The sequence below is a fragment of the Rhincodon typus genome, chromosome 27 (genome assembly GCF_021869965.1).
Source record: "Rhincodon typus isolate 14 chromosome 27, sRhiTyp1.1, whole genome shotgun sequence".
Classification (NCBI taxonomy): domain Eukaryota; kingdom Metazoa; phylum Chordata; class Chondrichthyes; order Orectolobiformes; family Rhincodontidae; genus Rhincodon; species Rhincodon typus.
Genome location: NC_063358.1, coordinates 42743554 through 42761758, shown reverse-complemented (window position 1 = coordinate 42761758; position 18205 = coordinate 42743554). Strand labels below are relative to the sequence as shown.

Sequence of the window (18205 nt, the reverse complement as noted above, 5' to 3'; positions counted from 1 at the left end):
GCATGCATACACTTAACACATGCTTGTACACACACACTTTCACATAGAGAACAAGCAATATAAACTCTCACACATATTTGTTTAAACTTACACACTCACATGCACCCAGACCATGCATGAACACACACAGAGCACAGACTCACACTCGCCACACAACGATACTTACGGAGCACACACTCAAATACGAAACACACATTCATACAATTGCTTTTAATTTATTCTGGAACAATATGAACTCACCACAAATAAGTAAGGTACATGCATCCACTGTGACTCTCTGAATTTCCAATGTACAACTCAAAAGCAATCAGTTCTGAAGAAAAACTTAAGTTAATTTCAAATCATTCCCCATTAAACGTATGATAGTGATTCCCTCAACCTGCTGAACTACTGGATGTTGCTGACCTTTGTTCAATTTCCTAATCTTTGATGCAGAAATAAATCAGGTAGGCAGAAGAATTTTAAGGAACAGTGAAACGTGAATTGGTGCAACAAATTTTTCCTTTGAAATCCACCTTTCCGCCACAAATTCTCTCTAAAACACATCTTCATTCCCTGAAACTACTTGATATTTCCATTTCCTGCCTTCCTGTTAACCAAGCCTTTGTATCAATACTGTTTGCACACTCCTTTCTTCCTTCTTGGGACAAATTTGACCAGTTCCCTTCAGAATGTGAAAAAGCCAATGCCATTGTTCAGTTATATATGTTAAACAAAAACAATCTAACCACTGCCCCTCCTCTCAAACGGAGTCCTGAAATTGGCAAATCCTGAGATTGGAAGGCATATCAAGGATGAGAGATTTAAGTTTTCTTGTCATATCAGCAGCGACAAGGAACAGCTGTGACTGGAAGACAGAGCTCCTGATATTTGTCCATTTTTTATCAGATCATTCTAAGGATCAAGGATGATTTCTTTTGCTGCGGTATCACGGGTCCTGAGGTGGCTAAACAATAGAATGCTGGAACCACACGCCCTGTCATAGTTGCGAGATGAGTAGTGTTTGATGAAGTCAGTGGGTGAGCTGCTTGAGTTTTTGCAAGCTTCTGCCAGAAGTCTGCAATTGACTTCCATCTGAGATTATTAAAGACACTCAAAACAACTGACGGCTTCAGGGATATTTCTTTTCCAGTTTGGGCTGTTTCGGCCGAGACATTAGCTACCAGTTAAGAAAATGTCTGGCTCTAGAAGAACAAAATACTGAATTCCTTATTTACCAGCCTTTGCATTTTCTTTGTATTCATTTGTGGGACATGGGAGTCGCTGGCCGAGCCAGCACTTATTATCCATCCCTTGTTGCCCTTGAGAAGGTGGTGGTGAGCTGCCTTCTTGAACTGTTGTAATACATGTGCCATCGGTTGATCTACAATGCTGTTAGGGAGGGAGTTTCAGTATATTGACCCAGCGACAGTAAAGGAGCAATGATATATTTCCAAATCATAACATTAAGCATCTTGGAAAGGAACTTGCAGGTGGTGAAGTTCCAATATATCTGCTGCCCTTGTTATTCTAAATGGAAGTAGTCATGGATTCGGAAGGTGCTTTCTAAGGATCGTAGGTGAATTCCTGCAGTGTATCGTAGATAGTACACACTGCTGCCACTTAGTGTTTGTGGATGTGGTGTCAATCAAGTGGGCTGTTTTGTCATGGATGGTGTCAAGCTTCTTAGGTGTTATTGGAGCTGCACCCATCAGGCAAGGGGGAATATTTCACCACATTCCTGATTTGTCCCTTGTCAATAATGGATAGGTTTTGAGAAGTCAGGGGGTGAGTTATTCACCACAGTATTCCTAGCCTCTGACCTATTCTTCTAACCATTGCATTTATATGGTGAGGCCAGTTCAGTTTTCGGTCAATGGTAACCCCCAGGATGTTGATAGTGAAGGATTTAGTGATGGTAACACCAGTGAATGTGAAGCGATGATGTTTAGATTGTCTTTCATTAGAAATGGTCATTGCCTGGCATTTGTGTGGCACGAATGTTATTTGCCACTTGTCAGCCAAGCTTGGAAATTGTCCAGATCTTGTTGCATTTGAACATGGACTGCTTCACTGTCTGGGGAGTCATGAATCATAGAAGCCCCACAGTGTGGAAGCAGGTCATTCGGCCCATCAAGTCCATACTGACTGTCTGAAGAGCATCCTAGCAACACACACCCCACCCCCACCCTATCCCTGAAACCGTACATTTCTCATAGCTAATCACCTAGGCTGCACATCCCTGGACACTATGCTCAATTTAGCATGGCCATTCAACCTAACCTGCAAATTTTTGGACTGTGGGAGATGGTGAACATTGTGCAATCATCAGCAGACATCCCCACTTCTAACATAATGATGGAGGGAAGGTAATTGATGAAGCAGCTGAAGATGGTTGGGCCAAGAACACTACCCAGAAGAACATCTGCAGAGATGTCCTGGAGCTAAGATGACTGACCTTGAACAAACACAACCAGGCCCGACCAGTCCCCCTCCACTGATACCCTCATCCACTTAGCCGAACTCGTCCTCACACTCAACAACTTCTCTTTCAATTCCTCCCACTTCCTACAGACAAAGGGGGTAGCCATGGGTACCCGCATGGGCCCAAGCTACGCCTGCCTCTTTGTAGGTTACGTGGAACAATCCGGCTTCCGTACCTACACCGGCCCTAAACCCCACCTCTTCCTCCGTTACATTGATGACTGTATCGGCGCCGCCTCGTGCTCCCACGAGGAGCTCGAACAGTTCATACACTTCACTAACACCTTCTACCCCAACCTTAAGTTTACCTGGACCATCTCTAACACCTCTCTCCCCTTCCTGGACCTCTCTGTCTCCATATCGGGCAACCACCTAGAAACCGATATTCATTTCAAGCCCACCGACTCCCACAGCTACCTAGAATACTCCTCCTCCCACCCACCTTCCTGCAAAAATGCTATCCCCTATTCCCAATTCCTTCGCCTCCGCCGCATCTGCTCCCAGGATGAGGCATTCCACTCCCGTACATCTCAGTTGTCCTCGTTTTTCAAGGACCGTAACTTCCCCTCCTCGGTGGTCGAGAACGCCCTCAACCGTGTCTCCCACATCTCCCGCACCTCATCCCTCACACCCCGTCCACGCAATAAAAACCAAAAAAGAATCCCCCTCGTCCTCACGTACCACCCCACCAACCTCCGGATCCAACGCATCATCCTCCGACACTTCCGCCATCTGCAATCCGACCCCACCACCAAAGACATCTTTCCCTCCCCACCCTTATCTGCTTTCCGGAGGGACAACTCTCTCCGTGACTCCCTTGTCCGCTCCACACTCCCCTCCAGCTCCACCACACCCGGCACTTTTCCCTGCAACCGCAGGAAGTGCTACACCTGCCCCCATACCTCCTCCCTCACCCCCATCCCAGGCCCCAAGAAGACTTTCCACATCAAGCAGATGTTCACCTGCACATCTGCCAATGTGGTATACTGCATCCGCTGTACCCGGTGTGGCTTCCTCTACATCGGGGAAACCAAGCGGAGACTCGGGGACCGCTTTGCAGAACACCTACGCTCGGTTCGCAACAAACAACTGCACCTCCCAGTCGCGAACCATTTCAACTCCCCCTCCCATTCCTCAGACGACATGTCCATCCTGGGCCTCCTGCAGTGCCACAACGATGCCACCCGAAGGTTGCAGGAACAGCAACTCATATTCCGCTTGGGAACCCTGCAGCCCAATGGTATCAATGTGGATTTCACAAGTTTCAAAATCTCCCCTCCCCCCACCGCATCCCAAAACCAGTCCAACTCGTCCCTGCCTCCCTAACCTGTTCTTCCTCCCACCTATCCCCTCCTCCCACCTCAAGCCGCACCTCCATCTCCTACCGACCAACCTCATCCCGCCCCCTTGACCTGTCCGTCCTCCCTGGACTGACCTATCCCCTTCCTAACTCCCTACCTACACTCACCTTTCCTGGCTCCATCCCCGCCTCTTCGACCTGTTTGTTTCCTCTCCACCTATCCTCTCCTCTATCCATCTTCTATCCGCCTCCCACTCTCTCCCTATTTATTTCAGAACCCCCTTCCCCTCCCCCTTTTCTGATGAAGGGTCTAGGCCCGAAACGTCAGCCTCTCTGCTCCTATGATGCTGCTTGGCCTGCTGTGTTCATCCAGCCCTGCACCTTGTTGTCTCACATTCCTAAGTGCCAGGTATGACTCCAACCAGAGGAAAGTTGGTCACCTGATTCCCATTGATTCCAGTTTTGCTGGGGTTCCTTGATGCCACACTCAGTCAAATGCAACCTTGATATCAAGGGCTGTCACTCTTACCTCACCTCTGGAATTCAACTCTTTTGTCCATGTTTGAACCAAGGCTGTAATGCAGTGAGGAGCTGAGTGGCCCTGGTGGAACCCAAATTGGGCATCAGTGAACAGATTATCGCTAAGTAGGTGCTACTGGATAGCACTGTTGATGATACCTTCCATCACATTAGTGATGATCAAGATTAGAGAGATGGGGCAGTAATTGGCAGGTTTGGTTTCATTCTACTTCTTGTGTACAGGACATACCTGGGCAATTTTCCACATTGTTGGGTAGATGTCAGTGTTGTAGCCGTACTGAAACAGGTTGGTTAAGGGAGCAGTACGTTCTTGAGCACAGGTCTCCAGTACTATTGCCGGAATTTTGTCAGGGCCATTATCCTTTGCAATGAGTACTATCTACAAGATGCACTGCAGAAATTCACCAAAGATCCTCAGACAGTACCCTCCAAACCCATGACCACTTCTATCTAGAAGGACAAGGGCAGCAGATAAAAAAGGAACACCGCCACCTCAAGTTCCCCTCCAAGCCACTCACCATCCTGACTTGGAAATATATCACCGTTCTTTCACTGTTGGTAGGTCAAAGTTCTGGAATTCCCTCTCTAATGGCATTGTGGGTCAACCCACAGCAGGCGAACTGTAGCTGTTCAAGAAGGCAGCTCACCACCACTTTCTCAAGGGCAACTAGGAATGGCCAATAAATTCTGGCCAGTCAGCAACACCCACAATCCACAAAATAATTTTTTTTAAAAAATCCAGTGTCTCCAACTATTTCTTGATATCATGTGAAGTAAATCAAATTGGCTCTAGACAGGCATCTAGAATCGTTTTGAACTGTTTAGGTGATCCATTCCAAACTTTTTTTCACAAAATAAGAATCTTCAATGCTCAGATCTGAAGGACCATTAGTGACTAATAAATCTAATGAATAATTCAGGAGAAAATCTTTACTCTGAGAGTGTAAGAATGTGAAACTCAATACTGCAGAGCAGTAGTTGAAGTGAATAACAGATGCAGTTAAGGGAAAGCTTGATAAATATGAAAAGGGAAACGGAACAGAAAAAATGTAGAGAAGGTGGCAATGAAGAGGGGTGAGAGAAGTTACATTTGGAGTATAAACAAAAGCACAGAATTAGTTAGGCTGAATATCTGTTCTTATAATTTTATCTAATTTGTAAAAGCATTTCTTCTGTTTCAACAAACCTCTACCTCAAAAAATACCTGGAAGTTCAGTACTGCAAGTTCTTCTATTTTCCACGGCCCCTAAAAGTGCAATCTTCAGGCAGTTCCGTCTGAAGCAGCATTACATTCACCAACAGGCCTGGTCAAACTGCACCAAACCAGTTCATGTCAGACACTCCACCAGAAAACATTGATGATCCAAATAGTCTGAGTTTGATGTGGGAAAGGAACCCGCTGAACCATCTCTGCACAATGCTAGATTTTAAAACTTTCGCATTTCCTCACAAAAGAGTTTATTGGAAGATGGAAGGCAGAAGGAAATCATAATAGTTATCTTCATTTCAGATATGCTGAACAACTGACGCAGCTTATCGGCCATGGGTTTTCATTGCTGGTTTAAAATAGAGCCCAATCTATCCAGTAAGATCACGAGCAGTTACTGTCATCATTAATTCATCAAGGACATTAGCGAACCATGGGCATAGGCAAGCATTGACATGGGTAAACACAGACATGGGTGAATCTGGGCACAGGTGAACACGGACACAGGCAAACATGGACATGGATGAATTTGGGCACTGGTTATCATAGGCATAGGTAAGAGTTGTGGCAAGGAGATTGACTCAGAAACGTAAAGATCCCTAGCTTATGACCCAGGAGTCAGTCAGCTGAACATACTTGCCATTCAACTACACTGCTGCTGAGCTGCTCACACATAATGTGCCCAATGAGACAAGACTGGTATTCCGAGCATGTGCTGGCATTTACAAACTGTTAGGAACTTTCCTTCAGTGTCTACGCCTTACACACTGAATAATATTTTCCTTTTCCATCTCTTTAAGTTTTCAGGGTAAAATGTTGAAGTCCTGTTTTCAGCCCAGTCTTTGCTAAGCAAAGAGTAATCCCAAACTGACTTATGGAGTCTGAGTGATTTTATTTTCACAACAGCTCAACACAAATGGAACCTAAATCCGTGGTCCCAACCTGCTCAAATATAGCTGGGTATGAGTTGCGCTATTTATTTCTGGGCAAGAGTACAATACACTAGCTCATAGATTTAAATCTCACAAGAGGTTCAGTGTTTCCCACAAACCTTGAAGACAACCTTACTTTATATACGAACATTTCTGTAAAACACAAATCACTGAATATAATCTCTCTCACATATAAAGTTACACATTAAGTCAACCACTGGGTCTAAAATTCTTGTCAAGGGGAGTTTTCAGGAGACTGCCAAGTTCCGGGCGAAGCCTGTTTTGTTGCTGGTCCAATGATGACCCAATGGGGCCGGGGGCAAACACAGAAAAAAGACAGGTTTGGATGATAACGCAAAGCTTGAGCGGTATGTCTCCAGTGGACACAGGTCACCGGGCGTTGGGAGATCAATTTTCGAAGTTTATTCAGAATCAGTTTATCAATCCTTATGTGCAAGCTGGAATAAACACTTACAATTAAATTCGTTAAACGTGACACAACAAACAAACTCTGGCGCTTCCACCAGCACCGACAGTTCAACAGCTAAACTTCCAAACGCACACACAGACTGAAAACAAAACACCCACATCTTTTCTGGATTTAGAAGCAGGTTTTAAAACTCTAGCACATATTGTAATATGTATTTGCTTAAAATACGCCACCACTATAAATGTACTTTAAAATACAGGGCAGTTTTTAAACATTGCAAATGTCGAGACTCGGAGATGCACAATGGTGTTATTTGAATATTCTTGCAATGACAGTGGCGGGCAGTTTGTAAAGATTGTAGTGTACAGAGAGATGGAGTGTTGTGGACGGAATGACTGCCAGTTCCGTACTAGGCGGCATTGGCACAGAGCACGGCCGGTTTTGAGGGAGTTGGAGCAGTGTGTATGGGACTGTTGGTTACTCACATGAAAGCATGATAAATGAACGCCCATCCCCGCGGTCTCTCCAACACGTTGTACAGACAGTTCTGAAGCTTTCGGTAGCGGGCATTCCTCTTGTTGCCGTGTTTGAGGGGCAGCGGTCTGCCCAGCAGCCCGACGCGGGCACTCTGCACACTGTCCCCAGGCAATCCGGCCAGGACCAACCTCTCTCCATCGCCAGGCTGAGGTGCCAGCCTCAGGCGGCTGCCCTGGTGTCTCTCCCCGGGGCTCGCAGCCACCCCGTCCCGGCCTGAGGACCCACTCTCTACCGCCGTCAGCCCCACGAACTCCACTCGCTTTTCGTCGGCCATGCCGCCGGCATCTGCGTGGTTCCGGGGCATCGAGACCGCGGACTCCAGCGGGAAGGGAGCGCCGCCGCCCCTGGAGAGCCCCAACTCGGCTTGACCATGCGCCAGGAGTCCGCTCTCCTTGCGCCCTCTCACTGCTCAGAGGCACCCTTCAGAACATTATGCAACTGTGTGTACAGCCAAGTATCAGAGTGATGGGCAGCAATCTCAGATTTCAGGAGTTTCACATCCCAGAGAGATCTTCCTGAAGGATGGAGTTGTGTCTTCACTTGCTGTGAGTCTCTCTCACTGCCTTATTCAGCTACAATCGCCAGCATTGGCTCTCACACAAACACCAGTCTCCCGCTCTCTCTCTCTCTCTGTCCCACTCTGGGCTTTTCACTCTAACTTCAACATCATTGAAACTTCACAGCAACACACACCGCTCCTACTGTCACTCCACCTGTCATCCATCAAACTGACATCCCCGCTCTCTAGAGCCTTGATTCCAGCTCCGCCTTCCCCTCATCGACTACACCCCCTCCCCGCTTTTGCAGCTTTCCTCAGCCTCCAGGCTCCTCCCTCATCAGCACATTGCACAGAAAGCTCAGAGGGAGCGCGTCCTGCACTAACAGAGTTCTAACTGCTGGTTCTGGCCTCGGGGAGAGCAGCGCCTCAGGATGAAGCCTCTGCCCTGCAGGAGCAGCTTCGCTTCAGGTATTTACACAAAAGAACATCAAAACTACGAAGGAAATAAAGATTCGTTTCTCCATGTAATTCAGTGTTCATAATTAACCAGTTATAGGCACAATGCTCATAGCCTCTCCACTTACAAAACTCCTCCAAATCTTACCAAGAACAAGATACACGTTTGTAATGATCCAGAATCTTTGCCCATGTTTACAGAAATTGACTACTCGCGGAGAATTACCATTACCAGAAAGCTGCAGGTCAATATAAATCCGTATAAACCTCCAAATGTATTTCATGTACTTCAGTACTTTTTGCAGGGAAAGTGCTGTAAGTTTTGGTTAGACTGCAGGCTGTGTTTATTTTGGGAGAGATGCTGAATTTTTACCGACATGACGCTGATAGATTCCAGTGTGGGATACTGGAAGTATTCCCTGACTATCTGCGTGCTTTCAGCATTATCACTGGAACTAAGCTCAGACCCATGAGTTACTCTCAGTCAATGTCACTTTCTGTCTGTACTGCCCCAACCGGGGCAGCCCAGTATCACCCGGGTCAGGCCAGAAATAGCACCATCTACAGGACCTGGACCACATTACTATTTCCTCCCTGCACTCACAACAAGGAGTTGTGATGTTAGTTCATGCCAACTCAGTACTGGATTCATTTCTTTAGAGGTCATTTCAGAATTTAAAGACATTCTCAGCCCATGAGTTGAAAATATTCAATACCAATCAACTCATTCAATCTGTAACTCACTCCCGCGTATCTATTATTCCAAAGATAAAACACCAAATCCCACGATTAGATTCCAGGCTGTAACTCGCTCCCGGGTATCCGTTATTCTATCTATCTATATATATAAAATCCCTGAACCCCTCGATTAGATTCCAAATTGTAACTCACTCCCGGATATCATCTACATATAACCACACGCACCGACCCCTCCATTAGATTCCAGTCTGTAACTCACTTGTGATTTCTGATCCTCTGTGTTTAAACCATTCTGAACCTCTCGATTACAGTTAAAGGTGTAACTCACTCCCGGGTTTCTGTTCTATTTATAAATCCCAAGAACCCTTGATTATATTCCATGCTGTAACTCACTCCCGGGTATCTGTTATTCTATATACATTAAACCCACCCTGAAGCCTTGTTTAGATTCCAGTCTATAACTCTGGGATTTTTTTTCATCTCCAGAAGACCTTTCATGCACAACTTAACGGTTTCTTTCCGCCATCAAATTAACCATGTTATCTTCTTCCTTGATCCTTCACCCCTGAATCGCCCCTGTTTTCTAGTTAAATTACCAAAGAACATGCAAAATGCATCATTGGCAGTGCAACTGTACCAAAAGTGAGCGAGAGGTAGAGAGAGAGAGCGGAGAATAAATCAAAATGGAATTGGAGGTAAAATAAGGCACTGCACCTCCTGCTGTACCCATCTCTTCTAAACACATCAGTGTTGGTGAACACTGTGTACTTCCTCGCAAATGATACTTGGGCACAAATGTAGCTGCAGAAAAGGGGAGGGCAGTTGGGAGTTATGACACGCCCCCTTTACGGCTCGCTGCCTGGATCTGTTAATGGTCACTTTGGCCAGGTCCAGGTGCAGATCCATGAGGAACAGGCACGATTTAAATACGTATGTTCAAAGGACTGAATTAGAGGTGTACATATAATCTCAGAGACTTGTGGGACCATAAGGGATTACAAAGATACAGAGTGGCAAAGAGAAAGAGAGATTTGAAAATAAGGATGGGAATTTTGAAATTAACTATTGTTTAACCGGGATTCTGTATGGGTCAATGAGTACAGGAATGATGGCTGAGCAGAATTATGGTGCAGTAAGAAATGGACAGCAGCATTTTGAATAATATCAGGAGGGTAGAATGTGGGAGATCAGCCTGCAGTGTGTTGGAATGGAAATATTTGGATGTAGTAAATGCTTGGATGAGCGTTTCAGCAGGGGATGAGCTGAGGCAGGGGTGGTGTCATGCAATGCTGTGCAGGTGGAAATCCTAATGTGCCTGATCTCAGTGTCAATGAAGACGTCAAGGATGTAAACCATTCAGCCTGAAACTGTTGCCAGGGCGAGGAATGGAGTTAGCAAGTAAGGACTGGAGTTTGTGATGGGGACTCAAGACTATATATTCAGACTTGCCAATGTTTAACTAGAGAAAATTTATTTATATTCAGTGGATATCAGTCTATTAGTATGATATCTGAGAGACAGTGGTGAAAGTGAGACAGTGGTAGTGAGTCATAATTGCACATCGTTGACGTACGTGTAAAAGTTGAAACTGCAGTTTTGGAAGATATGGTCCAACCATGCAACAGTTCTAGGAGCTGGAAGAAATTAGCAATAGGGAAGGGTAGATGGAGTCTGGGCTTAACAAGAGTGCGGCTGGATCAGGGATAGAGTCAGGATATGTTACAAAGGGTGAAAGCAAGACATCTTTGTGGTAGAGCAGATATTCAACAGCATAGGCATCACAAGCAAACCCAATCTTATTGTTGACCAATATTCGACACAGGGGTCCCTGGGTGATTTCTGTCCTCTCACCAGGAATGTTGAGGCACAGTGGAGTTATTTAAAGTCACCCCTTTCTCTAACCTAAGTTTATTGAGGACACTACTGCCACTACAGCATGGATAATCAACCTTCTGACAATGCTGGTTTCTGTGGGCAAAAGTTAGAGAGATATATAGCAAAATTTGGGGATGAATCATGTAGAACTGTTACAGGTGCTAAAATCTCTATAACCTAGATCATGGGGATCTCATTAAGGATGAAAAATAGGCTACAGTTTCAGGTACAGCTACTTAGTTTTTGGGTTCTCTAAGATCTAAGCATAAGTCACATCATAGAGGTTTTCACTGATTTTTGTTGGAATAGAAGGAGATTGTAATCACTTCAAGGTGAAGAACTTATTTTCACAGTCAGGGAACTGAACTGAGTTCCTTGCAGAGTTCAGCATCTATGGCTGGGATAGGAATGGGAGTTGGTAGTCTGGAGATGGATCATTGCCTGGTGAAGCTGGATTGTTGGCTGGAGTAGATAGAATGTAGGCAGGGGAGATTGTAGATAGGAAATTCTGGATGAATTCAAGTTAAAAGAGTTAATGGTAGTTGTCTTTTCCCTACGATGGGGGATTTCAACACTAGGTGGCACATTTTTAAGGTGAGAGGAAAGCGATTTAAAAAAGACACGAGGGGAAAATTTTTCACACAGAGGGTGGTTCGCATGTGAAATGAACATCCTGAGGAAGTGGATACAATTACAGCATTTAAAAAGCATTTGGATAAGTACATGAATAGGAAAGACTTGGAGGGATATGGGCCAGGAACAAGCAGGTGGGAGTAGTTTAGTTTGGGATTATGATTGGCATAGAATGGTTGGACCAAAGGGCCTGTGTCCATGCTGTATGACTCTATGACCCCAAGTGAGTCAGGAGTGCTGCTTAGTCTATTTACTAATGTTTACAGTTCTGTATTTTCTGATAAGTGACAAACAAAGAATATATTTGTACAAAGGAAACAATACACTGTGACTGATTGAAATGATTTACACTCCACATTATCCATCCCATGATGACTGACTCTTGCTGAGGTGCTATATAAATTAATCTAATGTTTTGATTCAATTCTTCTATGCTTAAGCTACATCCGATTTGAACACCTCAATCGTGTAGCTTTCCTCCCTGTTAGTTTACATTGATCTGCTTCAACTCAGTTAAAGTCTAACTTGTAACTCACACCAAATATCCATTAATCTATATATAAAGCCCCTGTAGTGTTGAGTAGGTTCCCACCTGTAATTCACTCCTGGGTAACTATTATTCTATATATATATATAAGGCATCCAAGCACCTCCAATAGATTCTTATCTTTGATCATTCCTGTATTTGATATATGTTGTCACTTGGAAATGCAGAAAATGGGATTTCATTATTAAAAGAAATTTTCTTTTTTGAATCAAATAAAACCATGGGACCCATTCATTCCCTGGTGCATTCTCCTCAGCAACTCCATGGCAACTGGAGCCAACATGGCACAGTGCCTCAGTGGTTAGCACTGCTGCCTCACAGCACCAGGGACCCAGGTTCAATGCCACCCTCCAGTGACTGTCTGTGTGGAGTTTGCACACATTCTCCCCATGTCTGTGTGGGTTTCCTCTGGGTGCTCTGGTTTCCTCCCACAGTCCAAAGATGTGCAGGTAAGGTGGATTGGCCATGCAAAATTGCCCATAGTATTCAGGGATGTGTAGCTTAGGTGGATTATAAGGGGATGGGTCTGGGTGGGATGCTCCAAGGGTCAGTGTGGACCTGTTGGGCCAAATGGCCTCTTTTGACACTGCAGAATTCAATGATTCATATAACATTCTTTGCTGATACAATGTATATGTTCTTCCCTTTAAATTTTGGCATTACAAACAAATGAAGTAGGAGCTGAAATAGACCATTTGGCCCCTTGAGCCTGCTCCAACTTCAATAAGGTCATCGATGATATGTTTGCATTTTGAATTCCACATTCCCATCCATCTGTGATGCCCTGCTTAACAAGAATCTATCTGTAGTAAAAACCGAAAAAAAACTGCAGATGCTGTAAATCAGAAACAAAAACAAGAATTGCTGGGAAATCTTGGCAGGTCTGGCAGCTTTTGCGAACAGAAATCAGAGTTAACATTTCAGGTCCAGTGAACCTTCCTCAGATGGAATCTATCCATCCCAGGTCTTAAAAATATTCAATGACCCACCTCCAATGCCTTCTGAGGCTAAGGGTTCTAAAGTTGCACAACCCTCTGAGAGGGAGGAAACAAAAAAATCTCATTATCTCTGTCCTAAAAGGGGTAAACCCCTAATTTTAAAGAGTGCCTCCCCCGCCCCAGTTCTGGACTGAACCACAAGAGTATAAACCTCTCTGTGTTCATCTTGTCAAAACCATTCAGGATCTTATAAACTTCAATCAAGTCACCCAACACTGTTCTAAGCCCCAATGGAAACAAACCCAGTCTGTACAATCCTTCCTCATAAAACAATCTGTTCATTTCAGGCTTCAATCTAGTAAACCTCCTCTGAACCACCTTCAATATATTTACATCCTTAGATAAGGGGACCAAGACACAGTTTTCAAGACATGGTCTCACCAATGCCCTGTATAACCAAAGTATAACATCCATTTTTTAATGTGCAATTCCTGTCACAATAAAGGATAGCGTCCCATTAGCCTTTCAGATTATGTGCTGTACCTACATTGTATCCTTTTCTGACTCGTGCATTGGAACACTCAAATCTCAGTACCTCAGAATTTTGCAGTCATTTCCCATATAAATAATATTCTGCATTTTCATTCTTTCTGTCAAAGTGATCAACTTCACATTTTCCCACAATTTACTCCAGCTGCCAGTTTTTGCTGACCCGCCCAAACTATCTACATCCATCTACAACTTCCTTGTATCTTCTTACGTACTCTCCTTCTGATCTTTATGTAATCTGCAGATTTAGCTGCCATGCCTTCACTCCTCTCATTTGAGTCATTGACATAAATTGTAAAAAGTTGAAGCCTGGCACAGACAGCTGTGGGATTCCACTTGTCACATCCTGCCAATCAGATAAAGAGCTATTTATGCCAGCCAATCAATCTTCTATGCATGCTAATACTTTACCCCCTACATCATGATCTTTCATTTTCAGCAATAACTCATTATAACTTTCTGAAAAATTGAAGTATAGTATGTCTGCAGACTTCCTTTTATCAAAGGACTGCAATATATTGGTTAAATATGATTTCTCAATCATTAAATCATGCTGAGTCTTCCTGATTACCGTGTGCTTCTATAAGTGAGTAGTGTTACGATGGAGAATGGCTGAACCCCTCTGATAATTAAACTAAAACACAAGCCCCAATCTGTTATGACAGGAGTAGGGGTTCCCCTCTAACAATTACCCCCCCAAAACACCCAGAGAAGCTCGTCTTTCTCCTCATACTCTATTAAAAGAGCGATTAAAAGAATGAAAATCCCTGATCTCCACTTTACAAGTAACAAGAAACAATTTATTTATTTAACCCAACAATGCACAAATTAACAAAATTACCTACAAACCAACAATTCTCTCTTAGACTACTAACTATTCCCTTACTGGTCTAAATTCTATAGGAAGGCTGTTTAAATAAAAACAGGTCCCACTAATATAAACCCAATTAATAAGAAGCAATAAATTATAACAGTCTCTCCAAATTCACACAGAATCTCTTCTGGAATATTCTGTTGTCTCTGCACTCTTCACAAGCACCTTGCTTCCATTAATTCTGCTGTCAGGGATATTTTATCTCTATAATTTCTTCAATGAGGACTTTGAGCTAAAATATCGTAGTACGTTTGATTAATTAGATGGGCTTTCTCTGAGAGCTGAATGGTGCTAACTCTGGCAGATGACAGATGGCTCTCTCTGACCTTCCAAATGCCCTCGTCTTATATACCCTCAATGACATAATCAAATTCTTATAATATGATTGGTTTCAGGTTTTTAACACCATCAGATTTAAATTCAATTGGCTTTCAGTATCTAGGTGCTTCATTTAAATTAATTGGCTGAATTCAAACTCGTCACAACATCAAAACAAGACTGCCATTTTGCCTGCCACCTGTAAGGCTTTTTTGATACACTTGTCTCACTTTTTGAGGGTCTCTGTACTGGCATCCTCAGCTACTGCTCACAGACATTTTTTTTTAATTTCTAAGTATGAAGTGCGAATCACTTAAAGGAACCACATATTTTAGTTTCCTGCCTTCCACTTCACAATTACTCCACCCAACTATTCCAAAGCCATCTTCATGAGGGACATCAAGCTAATGGGCTTACGGTTTCTTGTTTTCCTTGCTTAAAAAGAGTGTTTATATTTGCTACTTTCCAGTCCGATAGAACTTTTCCTGAATCAAGGAAAATTTGGAAAATTAACACCAATGCATCTGCGACCTCATTAACCACGATTAAGAACCGAGAATGAAGTCTATTTGGACCAGGAGACTTGTCAGCCTACAGCTTTTTCAGTTTGCATAATATCATTTCCCTCGTGATTTTAATTTTGTTAAGTTCCTGTCTTCTTTCTGCCTTCTGATTAATAGTTATTACTGGAATGTTTTTTCTAACCACTAAAGTGAAGACAGAAGCACATGTTTGTTCATTTCATTCTTGTGTCTGCCCTGATGAATGCAAGACTAAGAATCTCCCCAGCATATTTTTTTTTCCTTTTTAGCTGTTGTCCCACTATGTAGTTCCAGGCTGTTACCTTTAAGAAAAAAAATCTCTTAAAAACTACCACTTTTATAAAAATGTTAAATGGACAGTAACTGCACAAAGGAAGCTAAAACAGGGTTCTGAAGAAGGGTAATAAAAACCGAAAGAACTGCGGATGCTGTAAATCAGGAGCAAAAACAAAGTTGCTGGCAAAACTCAACAGGTCTGGCAGCATCTGTGGAGAGAAATCAGAGTTAATGTTTTGGGTCCAGTTACTCTTCTTCAGAACAAAAACAAAGTTGCTGGAAAAGCTCAGCAGGTCCGGCAGCATCTGTGAAGGGAAAAAACAGAGTTAACGTTTTGAGTCCAGTCATCCTTCCTCAAAACTGAGGAAATGAATTCTGAGGGTTACCGGACCCGAAACATTAACTCTTTGTTCCCTTCACAGATGCTGCCAGACCTGCTGAGCTTTTCCAGCAACTTTGTTTTTGTTCTGAAGAAGGGTAACTGGACCCAAAACATTAATTCTGATTTCTCTCCACAGATGCTGCCAGACCTGCTGAGTTTTTCCAGTAATTTCTGTTTTCGTTGTTGCTGAAGGTAAAATATGACTGATTAGACTAGACGACTGCGAGATCTATGTGGATTGCAGAGATGCATGCCCAGGCATGTAACAACACTTACCCAGGATGTCTTTGATGACTCATTGTGAGAATGTAAATTAGACATTGACCAGAGCAAAAGTTAAGAACCACAGGTGGGAATTGAGCTGTTGCCAGAATGCCAATGCTTTATATGGAACATGAACTAATTTTTTCATAGGTCATCCACTAACAACAGCCATCTTAGTTAGTTAATCAGTTAAGAATGATTCAAAAGAGCAAGACAAAGGGAGATTTCGTCTTGAGCCATACAGATGAAAACACCTCTACAGGCAGAGATAACATAAGGAAGAGGGGCAGAGAGAGCCATCTCAAAGCAGCTAACAGAGTGTTGCAGAGTAAGTGGGCAGCTAAATCAGCCATACCTGCAGGAATCTTCTCCCTGTCCCAAAGCTACTGTCCTGGACAATCGGCCTGCATAAGAAAATAGCTATCCAACAATACAATCCACTTCTGCTCTGAGCATGACTTGAAGGGTTAACCTCCTCTCTTTAATGGGCTATAGCAATTTATGTATGGACACTTATTGCAATCTTGTCCTCATGACTGTGGCTCAATGGTTAGCACTGCTGCCTCACAGTGCAGGGAGCCAGATTCAATTCCAGTCTTGGGTGACTGTCTTCCAGCAAGATGGCAGCAGAGTAGGACACTCTACCTGGAGCTCCTCTGCTCTATCTATTCTTTTTGTATTTTTTTTACTCTCTTTTCAGCAGTCCTGGAGCAGTGTGTGGGGAAGGAGTCCTAGAGCAGCATGAGGTGAAGCGAGTCCCAGAGCAAAGCAAGGGGAATGAGTTCTGGAGCAGAGTGAGGGGAAGCGGATCCCAGAGAAGCATGCAGGGTTGCAGTCTCTGAGCAGCGAGAAGGGAAACGAGTCACGGTGCAACATGGCCCAGTGCAGCGCTAGCTGAAGCGAGTCCCGGAGCTGCGCGAGGGGAAGTGAGTCATAGAGCAGTGCGAGGGGAAGTGAGTCCCGGTGCAGCGCGAAGGGAAGTGAGTCCCGATGCAGCACGAAGGGAAGTGAGTCCCGGTGCAGCGCGAGGGGAAGTGAGTCCCAGAGCAAAGCGAGGGGAAGTGAGTCCTGGTGCAGCGCGAGGGGAAGTGAGTCCCAGTGCAAAGCGAGGAGAAGTGTGTCCCGGTGCAGTGCGAGGGGAAGTGAGTCCCGGCGCAGCGCGAGGGGAAGTGAGTCCCAGTGCAGTGCGAGGGGAAGTGAGTCCTGGTGCAGAGTGAGGGGAAGTGAGTCCCGGTGCAGCACGAGGGGAACTGAGTCCCAGTGCAGAGCGAGGGGAAGTGAGTCCCCGTGCAGCACGAGGAGAAGTGTGTCCCGGAGCAGTGCGAGGGGAAGTGTGTCCCGGTGCAGTATGAGGGGAAGTGAGTCCCGGTGCAGCGCGAGGGGAAGTGACTGCCAGGGCAGTGCAAGGGGAAGTGTGTCCCGGAGCAGCGGAAGGGGAAGGGACTCCTGGAGCAGAGCGAGGGGAAGGGAGTCCCGGTGCGGCGCGAGGGGAAGTGAGTCCCAGAGCAAAGCGACGGGAAGTGTGTCCCGGAGCAGAGTGAGGGTCAGGGACTTCCGGAGCAGCGCGAAGGGAAGGAACTCCAGGTGCAGCGCGAGGGGAAGTGAGTCCCGGTGCAGCACGAGGGGAAGTGAGTCCTGGTGCATCGCGAGGGGAAGTGAGTCCCAGAGAAGAGCAAGGGGAAGTGTGTCCCGGAGCAGAGTGAGGGGAAGGGAATCCCGGAGCAGCGCAAGGGGAAGGGACTCCCAGTTCAGCGCGAGGGGAAGTGAGTCCAGGTGCAGCTCGAGGGGAAAGTGAGTGCCGGTGCAGCGTGAGGGGAAGTGAGTCCCGGTGCAGCATGAGAGGAAGTGAGTCTCAGTGTAGCATGAGGGGAAGTGAGTCACGGAGCAGCGCGAGGGGAAATGAGTCCCGGAGCAGAGCGAGGGGAAGTGTGTCCCGGAGCAGAG

At 45.0% G+C, this 18205-nt stretch overlaps 1 protein-coding gene across 1 annotated transcript in view; it reads right to left on the bottom strand.

Annotated features, from left to right (window-relative positions):
• Positions 1-7948, bottom strand: part of LOC109916430 (potassium voltage-gated channel subfamily KQT member 4-like) — a 540155-nt gene extending 532207 nt beyond the window's left edge. Inside the window, exon 1 of the mRNA XM_048613162.1 lies at positions 7358-7948. Coding sequence (XP_048469119.1) covers positions 7358-7713 — 356 coding nt within the window. The 5' untranslated portion in view covers positions 7714-7948. The remainder of the gene's footprint in view (positions 1-7357) is intronic.
• Between the last annotated feature and the right edge of the window lie 10257 nt (positions 7949-18205).